A 12,062-nucleotide genomic window follows, 5' to 3' on the forward strand; every position below is an offset into this window, starting at 1 on the left:
CATATTGTGACAAAAAGTACATGGTAACAGTAAGTATGCTGATTACAAAACGAAGAGTCTAGACACAAGCACAGCTCAGCTCTTTTTAGTGCCTTCCTTAAAAAAGTGACACTTTCAGAGCTATGTAATTGTTTATAGTCATAGCCTGACTCTAGGCACATCACAAGTGAGGCTTTAAAAACTTGAAGATTATGTGGCAGGGAAATTGGGCTCCCATCTTTATCATTAAGCAAACTTTGTTCTTCTTGAGAATAAGTGCATATAGGAAATTGTAGCTTATGAAATCATTTAATTGATGCTGAGACCATACAAATAGACTTGCTGATACTCGAATGGTTTCTTTCCAGACCATGTTCAGTTTGCTTGGATTCCAAGCAAGAAGGCACACTGAAATAGATAATTTGTGTTAAGGTGGCAGCATGAATACCACAGTGCAAATCAAAGTTTAAATAATGAGAGTATTAACATTCCCTGTGTATACCAATTATAAGTGCTATTACTAATGCATAGAGACTATTAGAAGATATCATTCTACTAAGAGGTCCTTCTTCAGATAATATGACCTGGAGTAAACAATAGTTACATTTTATATTGATAAATATGGATAAAATTGAGGGAAAAACTCAAACAATAGTCTAATTTCATTCATTCATATATTTATTCAACAAATACTTATGTAACAGCTTTATTCTAGACCCCCACTGGTTTGGATTTAGGGATCACTCTGGCATGGCTTCTCATGTTCTCTTTACTTTTTCTACAATTTGCCAGCAGCAAGTAACCTTTTCTTCTCCACTGCTAGACCAGTTTTTCTATATCTTGTTTATGGCATGTATTCTTACACTATGATATATATATGTCTTTTTTTTTTTTTTTACTACAATAAGTTCCAAGAGAGTAGAAGTGGTATCTTTATGTTTTATAGATGTTGTAGGAGAAAGCAGTTTGAAAATGAATTTGAACTTGAATTCTACCTTTGCCAATTGCTGACTTCGAGGCCTTGGCCAAGAGAACATTTTAGCCTTGGTTTTCTCATCTCAGGTACTGTATGCTCACCTTAGTATTATCCTGAGATAACACTTATCCTTTAATATTGCAATTGGGGCTAAATGAGATAAGGCTTGAAAGTCCCATGACATAATGCCTGGGCATAATAAAACTTCAATTGTTCTCCTCCATTTTCTCCTGGGAACCTCAGCAGGACCTTTCATATTGCTTGTCAACCTTTCTATACTCTATCTTTCAATCATCAGCTCTCAATGTGGCTATTTCATGCCTTCTCCTATTAAATCTCTATCATCTCCTTCCTCAATCTTCCTCTCAGATGACTATTTTGCTTTGTATTCACTGAGAAAACAGAATCATTAGAAGAGAACTTCCACACATACATTCACTGTCACATCTCCCCACCTACCTTCATCTGCACCTATATGTTCTGCCCTCCCACATAAATTCTGCACTCCCCTGCTTGAGAACTATATCCCGTTCCTTCAGGCTTTCCCAGACATTGCTCCAGTAGTTTTGCCTTTTCTCTACTGCCATCATTTTCCCCCTTTCCACTAGATCGTTCTTATTAGCAGACATCGATACAATCATATGCTTTTCCACTCTTAAAAATATTTTCCTTAACTTATTTACTCTTGCCATCACTCTACTTATCTGCTCTTCCTTATAGAAAAACTCCTTGAAAGAGTTGGCTGTAGTTGATGTCTCCAGTTTGTCTTCTCTTGTTCTTCCTTAAGCTCACTTCAATCAGGGTCTTGCTTCCTTCCTCTCCACAAAAACAGTTCTTGTCAAGTTCACTGAAGAGTTTTGTGCTGCTAAATATAACGGGGACTTTTCACGGCTCATGTTTCTTGATCTATCAGCAGCATCTGACAGAGTCGATCACTCCTTCCTTAAAATCCTTCCTTCGCATGGCTTCTAGGACACAAAACTCTGGGGGTTTTCTCCTGTATCAGTGGCTGCTGTTTCACTCCTTTTTTGGTTTCTTCTCAACCCACGAGTCCAAATGTTGGAGGATCCAAGGCTCAGCATGTGGACCTTTTCTTTTACCCAGGCTCCTTCACCCCTCTGGTGATCTTATTCAATTTTTTTTTTTTTTTAATTTATGTCTATTTGCTGACAAGGCCCAAGTTTTTACTTTGAGCTTGGACCTATTTTGTACATCCACTTGCCTTCTTGACACTTCTACTTGGATGTCTATTTGATATGTCACACTTCACATCTCCAAAGTGGAACTTCTAGCTTTTCTCCCCAATCCTGCTTTTCACATTCTCAGTTAACCTAATTAGTGGCAATTCTATCCTTCCACTTGCTCAGGCCTAAAACCATGGCATTGTCATTGACTCCTCCCTTGCCCTCAGATTCTGATACAAACTGTCAGCAAAGCTTAGTGTCACTATCTTAAAAATGCATATAGAACCTGACTTCTTCCCACCAGCTTGGTGATAGCCACTCAGAACTTCTTACCTGGATTATTGTGCTAGAGGCCTCATCGATTCCTCATCTTTCTCCCTTGTCTTTCTATACTCCATTCTTAACACAGCAGTTAAGGTGATCATTTACTCCACTTCAAACCCTCCAGTGGTTTCCATCTCAGAATAAACACCAATCTAATTACAAGGACCTGGCAAACTCTTCATGATAGATCATCCCCAACTTCCTCCCCTCACCTCTCTGATTTCATCACTACCATTTTCTCCCTTGGTCAGTCCATACAAGGCCACACTGGCCTGGTGTGCATCTAGGACAGCATATAATACCTTGTGGTCTTTATACTTAATGTTTTTCCCTAGGATGTTTTCCCCCTACAAGGCTGGCACATTACTTCACTCAAGTCTTTGCTCCAATGCCATTTTCTTAGCGAGGAGTTCCCTTCCATGTACTCCGCTCTTATTATCCCCTTTTCCTGCTTTATTTCTCTTCATAATACTTACCATCTTCTTATGTTATTTTAAATAATTTTTTACTTATTTAAGTATTTGTTGAATGGATGAATGAATTAAAAAATAGGGACATTAATTGGCAATAGGACACACGTAAGTTAATAATTTCTATGCATTATTACTAAAAAAATTGTGCAGTTGGACCATATATACTTAGTACTATGCTTGTTGATAAATAGAAATTGAGGAAAATTTTGACAGAAATTAACAAAACTATTTCAATTTCTTTAGATACCAGTTCATCTTCTGATTAGCTTGCTGGGTTGTATGGATCAACAGAATACACTTCTCGTGTTTCTAAATGAAGATCTCCTTCTGTAGGTCTTTTATTTGTATAATAATTGCTGAATGGAAGAAGAAGAAGAAAGTAAAATCTTTACTTATTGGACATGATTACTATAAAGATGTAACAGTTGTTTTCTTTCAAGAATTCCCAAAAACACTGTAAGTACTTTTCATGGATGATTATATTTTATTGTCCTAGGTAATCCATGAAGTAATCATAATCCCCATGTTTTGGAAATAAGTAACTTGCTAGGCTGCTAAGTGTCCAAGTCAGAAGTTGACATTAAGCAGCTTTACCTCAGATCTAGGACTCTTGATGACTAGTCACTATGATCCTCAGGCTTGAAAAAAAAATCAAAAAGCAGCTTTTATTTTATGATATCATAAATTTACCAATTTGGGACACAATCTTTCAATTTAATTTAAAAAAAAATTTTTGTATTTGATGTTTAATTCAAAATCCTGACAGTCATACAGTACTAAAAGCTTTAAATGATTCTTAAGGGCAATTTTAGTTTTTTTGTCTTTGAAAGCATATATATTTCACTGTGCTTCTACAACCACTTTTCTTAAATTAGCAAAGGACAATACAATGTGTTTCTACTATCATGTGGAACTCTGAAATAAAGTATTACAAAATATTAAATTTTGTACAAGACATCCATTTTTAATGATTACTCATCTCACAAGAAGTCTTTAAGACAGTTGAAATGTCTATATCAACTATCAGAAAATACAGTAATGTTGGTTAGAAAATGGAAATAAAATGAGAGTAATGCTTCAGAATTTAGTTTAACATATACGTTTGGTTCATATCAATTGAGGCATGTAAATAATAGTATGTCCTATAATTGTGTTAACAAACTTAATAATAATTAGACTGGAACATTATAAATTATTAGAGCTTGTAGGCATTTCTAAAGGCTGCAAAATTTCCTACACATGCCATGTCCTGATAGCAAATTTAGAAGCATGAAGGAAAGAGATAGAGACCACATTTTCTATTTATTTTAATTCGTAATTACTCTTGGCTAAAAATATTTTCTTACTTCCTGTGAGGGAAGCCAAAAAATATCCCTATTTTTTTCTTGAGACCTTTTTCTCTCTTGAATTCTATGAAACTATTCTCTCCTAGCTTTCCTACCTCTGATTGTTCCTTCCCATCCTGCCTTTTAAGCATTACTGTCCTTCTAAAATTGGTTCTCATGCCTATTTTTACCTTTTATGTTCTTTCTGGTCCCAAGGCTTAAACTGAAATTTAAATGTCACCTACCTGAGTCCAGGCCCCTCTCTCACACTCTGCATCACTGGTGCCACAAGTGGCAGGTCAGAATTGAACTTCTTTCCCCACAAACCTGCCCCTCTCTTCTTTTTGTGAAACTGGGGACCACTCAGTGACCTCCACTTGATTCCATGTATGCCTCCTCCTCCCTACTTTCAGCAACACACTCAATCCCAGAAATCCTATCCTTTTAAGAGTGACAATATCTCTTACATCTGTACCACCCTCTTGATTCCTGCCACTGTCACTTTGGCTGACAGCCCAGTCCTGCCCTTTCTTTTGGAAATGCAAATCTGAACATATTTTTTCCTTGCTTAAGACTCTACAGGATAAACTCTAACTCCTTGTTAGGGCCTGTAGGCTTTTGAGGATCTAGCTCCTGACCACCTTCCTAGATTTCCCCAATGTCTGTTAAATGGAACATTAGTTCCAAGGGATGTCAAAAGCATTATATGAGGAAAAAAAGAGTTGTGCCATCTGGTTAGTATGGGAGACTCTGTTTTAAAAGGAAATTAAACAAGGTTCTGTAAATATTCCCATGGTGATTGTGAATCTTCATGAGAAATGTATGGTATGCAGTATTTTCCCAGTCTTATTTGGCCATAGAACACCTTTTCTCCTGAAGTTATTCACAACATCAGGGTTATGTGGCACACCCTCTGGTTAGCACTAGTATGAAGTACTTCCCAACTGTAGACCCTTGCCAGACCTGCCATGCTCAGGCCCTCCCAGGCTTAGAACAAACTACTCAGGTTCACAGATTCTATCATTACACAGTTTCAGTGTAACCCTTTCGTGTCTGATGCCTACACTAGGCTTATACAACTATGAACAATATAATCGGATGGCACCAGGTGACTTGGTATGTTAAAGAAATTTTTCTGGAATTTGTGGGTGACGTGTTTGGGGTGATGAGAGTTGGTTGTCTCTCACTGGAATTTGACACTTAGTAAGACGTCACCTGATTATCTTCCTAATACTTGAAAGTACAGAAGCTCGAGAACTTATGCACATAGAACATTCCCAGGCTGATATGGAATGGTGTCATCTGCTAAAAATATATCTTTTTCACATATCATAATATTCTGCAATTGCCTCAACATTTATGTGGCAAAGGAATATTTTATACCCTTGCCTCCACCCAAACCTATGTCACCTTCACCTTCAAACACATTCATACAATTTCGCTGTCATTTCACATTGCTTATGTAGTTATCACAATACGATGGAATGACAAGCCTCTGGGTCTTTACTTAAACTGCTCCTTCCACCTTGAATACCTTTCCCATCTTGTCTATACTCTTTTGAGGCTCACCTGAAACATGTCCTCCATGATTGAACTTTGATCAAAATTCCCAAGTACCAACCATTTGTTTTGTGTCTTTACCAAATATCACATAACACACTATGGCAGTATTACTTAATAGATTCAAATGTACCAAAAAATTAATAAATTAAAAATAAAATGTAAATAACATGTAATATAACAAAACAGAGAACCTAGTAATATACTTAAGTAGTCTTAAAACAAATACTGAGTGAGAGAAAGGTTACTTGAACAGATAGAAAGGCCTAGTATGTTTCTGAATGGGAAGACATTACAGAAAAGATGCCAATTTCTTGTGAATTAACCTATAGACTTTATGCAATCACAATATACAAAAAGAAACAAATGAAAGAGAATAGAAAGGAAAATCCTAAAAAAATTATTCCAAGGGGATTCTTGCCCTACCAAATATTATAGTAGTAGAAAGCTATATTAATTAAATATGAAGTGATTTGTGATGGAAGAATAGATCAATAAAGCATAAAAAGGAGGCCAGAAACACATGTCCATATATAGTAATTATTTGATATATGATTAAGTTAAAACAAACTTTCTAGAAAATCATTTGGCAATATTTATTAAGCACTTTAAATAAATAAAAATTTTCCCTAGTCTATAAATCTATAATAAGGAAATAAGAATATGTGAAAAGGTTATTTAAAAGTGTTTCTCATTTTTATTTGTTATCAGAATAAATGTGGAAACAATCTAAAATTTCCACAGTACAGAAATATTTAAGAACAATATGCTATTAAGTAGCTAAAAAGAAAATATGGCTTAAAGAGACAAAAAAAGTATATATATACAATAGGCTAAATGAAAAAAGTTAAGGCAGAAGAGTTAATTTTTCTCTTTTTAAACTGCCAAAATTTCGGTTTAAAAAGAGGAAAAGAGAAAGATCAGGAAGGAATATACCAAAATATTTGCAGTTGTTACCACTAGGATTTTTTTTTTCCTAGATTTTTTATAATGTATCATCTGAATAAACATTCCAATAAAATAAGTGCTTGATATCTTTTAAGATCTTACAGATAGGACTTTCTTCTATATAGCACAAAATACTTAATTCCAATTAACATTGCTATATTCATTTTATGTAACTTGAGCTTCTATTTGGTTTCAGGCAAGAAGACAAACCTTTTGTGCATTTTGGTCAAGCATGTATTAAACTTACCGTTCTCTGTGTTTTACTATCATGTGTAAGGTGACAATAATCAAGAAGATAAGAATTACTAAACCTGCAGAAAGACCTAGAAAACAAAACAGCAAGTATCAAATGCCAGAAAAATGTGACCTATAATTGTTTTGAAGTGATCATAGGCCCTATTGTGATGGGGAATATGGTATGTTACTTCTATACCTATCCTTCCTGAGCCATAGAACTATTGAATTTCTAATAATCATACTTGGGCGTAAGGTTTTCCTGAGTCAGTTCAGTCCACATTTAATCTAAAGCACCAAGCTTTTGACCATAGGATTCTAGTCAAGTTCTGCTGAGCTTTTCTGTTCCTTCTAGTTTTATTAGTAATATTCTTGTCACTGGGATAATATTAGGAACTCAGGGCACCAGGATCCCACAACTTTGCATAACAACATTTCATTCTCAGGTGTGAAATATATTTTTCTACTGCAGAATAAACCAGCCTATTTTGATAGGGCCAGATCATGTAAAAGACCAAATGTTAATGTTAACTAAACTTTTCAAATTTAAAATCTGGAAATAGTTGCCAGTTTAAATCAATTATTGTGATTTTTATCTAAAAGTGAGTTTATAATGTGAAGTGCACATTAAAATTCCCTAAAACACCAAAAAAGATAATTTCTTATGAATTAAGGAGAAAAAATTAGTAATACTCAGGCACAATATAGAATGTCAAATTTTGTATATATTTTTATAAAATATCATCAGAATCTTTTTAAAGTATTTAAAAAACTTACCACAAAGAAGGAGAGCCACTGAGCCTAAGGAGAATACAAATGACGAACATATTAGTCTAGTTTCATTATTCATTGTAGTCCCAAGTCCCACGGTATTGTCCTAGAAGTTGTCACTCACTTCCCTCTCTCGAAGTCTACTTAAAAAGACATATTAGAACCCTCGATTCTACCTACTCTTCCATCGTTTCTTAGGTAACAGCTCATTAGACTTCTTAAAAATTTTCACTTTAAGTAAGTTGGGGTAGTTCATCAATTAAAAAAAAAACAATATTCTCAGTATAACCAGGGATTGTTCAGGTTAGAATGCAAATATTAACTGTTGTAACAGGCTGGTTAACATTTTTGGAGGTCCCTGTGTAAGCACTTATAAATCTAGACTTAGCAATAAGAGAAGTCTCAGCAGCAACTCCTTACAAAATGCAAGGTTTAGCTTTGCACCTTTTAATTTAGTGCTCCTCTATTTCCTTTCTTTTCTTTTCTTTTCTCATCCTCAGAAAGTTTTCCTTTTTCTGGAATAGAGCACCAACTTCAGATTTGCCTATTACCTATACCACTGGTTACAGATCTATATCAATTTAAAACCCAGGAGAAGCTAACATTCAAGGATACCCCTCATTCCATTCTCTACAGTGAGACCAGTACCAGCTGTAGCAAAGCCCCTTACACTTACCTTGTGATTTGCAAACAGCCAGGGGAGGGTTCCATTGGTGATCCTCTTGGCACTGGCTCTGGGGACTGCCTTCCAGGGTATACCCATCTTCACACTCCAGTGTGACGACAGCTCCATACTGATACCTTTTTCCAGACTCCAGCCCCTTCTGGAATCCATTCATATATTCTGGGAAACTACAGTTTACCTCTGAAATTAAAGGAATCTAATTTACCAACAAAGTAGATACTGCTCTTAATGGAAAGGTTTATGAAACCAACTTAGTTCATTCTCCGTAAGTAAAGCCTCACTGAAATAACATAAAATGACATCTTAGGGAGAGCCTTTCAGTATCAGCCACGTATCTCAATAACCTCTATGTAATTTAAGCCAGATTATCCTTCTTTGTGCTTTAGTTTCTAAACTAATAGTATTAGATGATTTTAATGATTTGTTAGAGAAACGGTGAGGGATGAATGGGTAATACTAATTCTGAATTACTGTTTTATCAGCTTCTATTCTTACTCTCCAATTCTTAATACATGTACATGATTCCTTACTTGTTTTATTTTTCAGTGTAGGGATCAGTAGTGTAAGATTTTGGATTTGAATGCTGACTCTAGGACTTCTTAATGTGGGACTTTGGGAAAGTTATAAATCTCTGCATTCTACCGAGACTATTCATGTATAAGAATAGTAATGGCACCAACTTGATACGGTTCTCATGAAGATTAAATGATCATACATGCAAAATGCTGTGCACAGTATCAGGCATACAGTAAAAAGTGCTCAACTAATATTAGACATTAGTTCACTACTCATATTTCATATGTCTAATGAAAATGACATTCCGAAATTTTTATAAAGAAACACTCACAAGCTCATCATCACTGAGAGGAAATACACTGAAAAGATCATTGTTCTTTTTTATTAGTATTTTGTCAAATGTACTCTCATTATACTTGTAATCACAGGTAAATTCAATCTGCACTTTGGATGCTGAATTTACATAAGCATCTAACTTTCTATATTTAAATGACTACATAAGTGATCACTCATCAGATAGACTATATCCTAAGTCATCTTTCTTATTTTGTGATCTTTAGATTAATTAATGTATTTCCCAATTAAATGCATTTGATTAAATGATCTAATTAATGCATTTATTTGTCAATTTTAAGTTGAAAGAATCTAACAGAACATATCTATTTGTGACAAATTTGATTTAAAAATATTAAAAAGATAATGCACCTTTACAAATCGGGGCAGGTTGGCTCCAGGTTCCCTCGTGTGTGCAAATAAGGAGAGCATCTCCCACCAGCAAGTAGCCTTGGTCACAGCTGTACAAGATTGACATTCCAGGAGAAAATCGAGGTATATTTCCACCAGTATGATTCCCATTGTGGATCTTAAATGGAAGTTGACATCCTAAGAAAGCTTAGACACCAATAAAAAAAAAAGATCTTTAATTTAGCCCAGAGAAACACACAGCCAGCACTATCTATGAGTTAAAGTGATACAGAAAGAAGGTAGGCAACAAGCCAACTAATTGGTATCTAGAAATATTTGTTCACCCAAACCATTAGCACTGAACAGAGATTTGCATTGCCTATATATATTGTATACGATATGAAAAAAAATGTCAAAATAAAACAGCTATGATTGCAGCCCACAACTGTAATCTATCAGCCAATAGTATTCTTTCCTTTTCCCTTTAAATATCAGAAAGGCAGTAGGTTAGACTACTGCCACACTCAAGGGTCACACATTCAAATGCCTATAGGAGTCAGAAAGTAAAGCCACGAGATATGACAAATGAGAGAGTACCTGCTCTTCTAAAAACGACAGCCACAGCCCAATTCAAACAACTGATACCTTGCAGGAAAGCAAAGCGTTCCCTCAATGAATCACAGATTCACCACTTAGCTTGGACTGTGGAAATGGGTTACGCTTAAGACTACTGTGCTGGCCGAAGAAAACAGTTCTAATAAGCTGAACTCAATTCTTGGATTGCTAATTGTTTGCCTCTATTGTAGACAGTCCCTGATAGGACTAAAACTGCCAAATGGTAACTAAAATTACAAGAAAGTCAATTCAATGGGTTTGAAGGCCAGCTTCACTCTTCAGAGCACCTCAGGTTCTCTTATTGGCTGATATTACAGCTTTAAATATCAATTATCAAGCAATATTACTGCCAACATCTGCCAGCCTCCCAGAAAGTAGGTGCATTTTTCTTTTTCTAAATAAATGAAAATAACAAACTTTAGAGACACCATTAGTTTGAAAGATAACTATCATCCTTTCATGTTCCTTTTCTCAATACACTTATAAAGAAAAGGGTAAAAGAAAATCAGGTGAGAGGGTAAGGAGGTGTGTTATAAAACAATATAAAATAAAATACAATATAAAATTATATTGTTATAAAACAATATAATTCCCTCCGCTTTTACATGCTTTTCTTTAGGTAGAATGGCAAGTGCAGATTCAAAATCCTTTTCTTTATTTTATGCAATATCCCATAGTTTATTCCTTAAAATATCTTACCCTTTTTGATACAAGTTGGTACACCTGGCACCCATTTGTTATTGGTATGGCACTTAATCAAGTGACTGCCATTCATGAGGAAGCCAGGGTCGCAGGCAATGTTTACAGTGTCATTGTGAGAATAAGAAGGAGCTTTATTTAGTATCTGTCCATGTTTGACATCTGGATTAGGGCAGTGGGTCAAAGGAGGAGATTTTAAGCACTGTGGAGGAGGTCCACTCCAAGATCCATGTCCTTTAGAATTACTTATACATCGTATATTTTTCTGTCCCAGAAGAGAGAATCCTTGGTCACATTCATAAGACACTTCAATTCCATATAAAAAATGTTCTGCCATTATACCGGTATGTCTCCCATTGTCGATCACTGGTGGAGGATGACAGTGAATAACTGCAGGAGAGATTTAAGAAATTCTACTTCAGCTGGTACACCAAGGTGGACAGTCTTCTTTTGGGTACAAATAAAAGTATGCAATGGCATGTATTGCACATAACTATAAAATTATTTAGAATTCACAAACTGGATTATGCTTTCTTTAAAACAGGTTTATTAAATTTTATGATTATATGAGTAATACATACTCATTCCAAAAAATAAAAATAAATACAGTAAACTAATAAGGACAAAAGAATACAATTATGTTACCTTAACTAGAAACATACGCTATATTTGTTTATTTTTAATCTTTAGCAATTAGCAGATATTATGTCAAATATGCAGTTACTGCTTCATAACTTTGTTTCCCATTGGCAGTGCTGACCAAACACTGTAAGATTTTTCTTATGTACACTGAGATAGAACATATAGATTGTTGTGGTAGTTATAGACTAGTTCTTCTGTGGCCTGGCCTCTCTGACCCCTAATACCCCCACTGACAACTTTCATTCCTAGTTACCTTTACAGAGTGGAATCCTTTGAAACCAAGTACCATTCTCAGCATCCTGGCACTTCTGATAAGCATGTCCAGTCAGCCGATACCTAGAGAGAGATTATAATACATTTCCTCTTCCCAATATCACATCTCTGCAACTTAGCCTCCTTAAACTGCAAATACAGAAGGAACCCTAAATAAGAACTTTGGATGCGAAG

General features: G+C 35.3%; 1 protein-coding gene across 1 annotated transcript in view; it reads right to left on the reverse strand.

Annotated features, from left to right (window-relative positions):
* Nucleotides 1-240: 240 nt before the first annotated feature.
* The window catches only part of CR2 (complement C3d receptor 2), a 32,238-nt gene continuing 20,416 nt past the window's right edge, over nt 241-12,062 (reverse strand). The window contains exons 14-21 of the mRNA XM_025044276.1: nt 11,869-11,951; nt 10,974-11,363; nt 9,681-9,866; nt 8,451-8,639; nt 7,781-7,804; nt 7,017-7,092; nt 3,184-3,292; nt 241-387 (exon numbers count right to left, since the gene is read on the reverse strand). Of these exons, the coding sequence (XP_024900044.1) occupies nt 3,199-3,292; nt 7,017-7,092; nt 7,781-7,804; nt 8,451-8,639; nt 9,681-9,866; nt 10,974-11,363; nt 11,869-11,951 (1,042 nt within the window). The 3' untranslated portion in view covers nt 241-387; nt 3,184-3,198. The remainder of the gene's footprint in view (nt 388-3,183; nt 3,293-7,016; nt 7,093-7,780; nt 7,805-8,450; nt 8,640-9,680; nt 9,867-10,973; nt 11,364-11,868; nt 11,952-12,062) is intronic.

This window comes from Pteropus alecto, unplaced genomic scaffold (genome assembly GCF_000325575.1).
Source record: "Pteropus alecto unplaced genomic scaffold, ASM32557v1 scaffold603, whole genome shotgun sequence".
Classification (NCBI taxonomy): domain Eukaryota; kingdom Metazoa; phylum Chordata; class Mammalia; order Chiroptera; family Pteropodidae; genus Pteropus; species Pteropus alecto.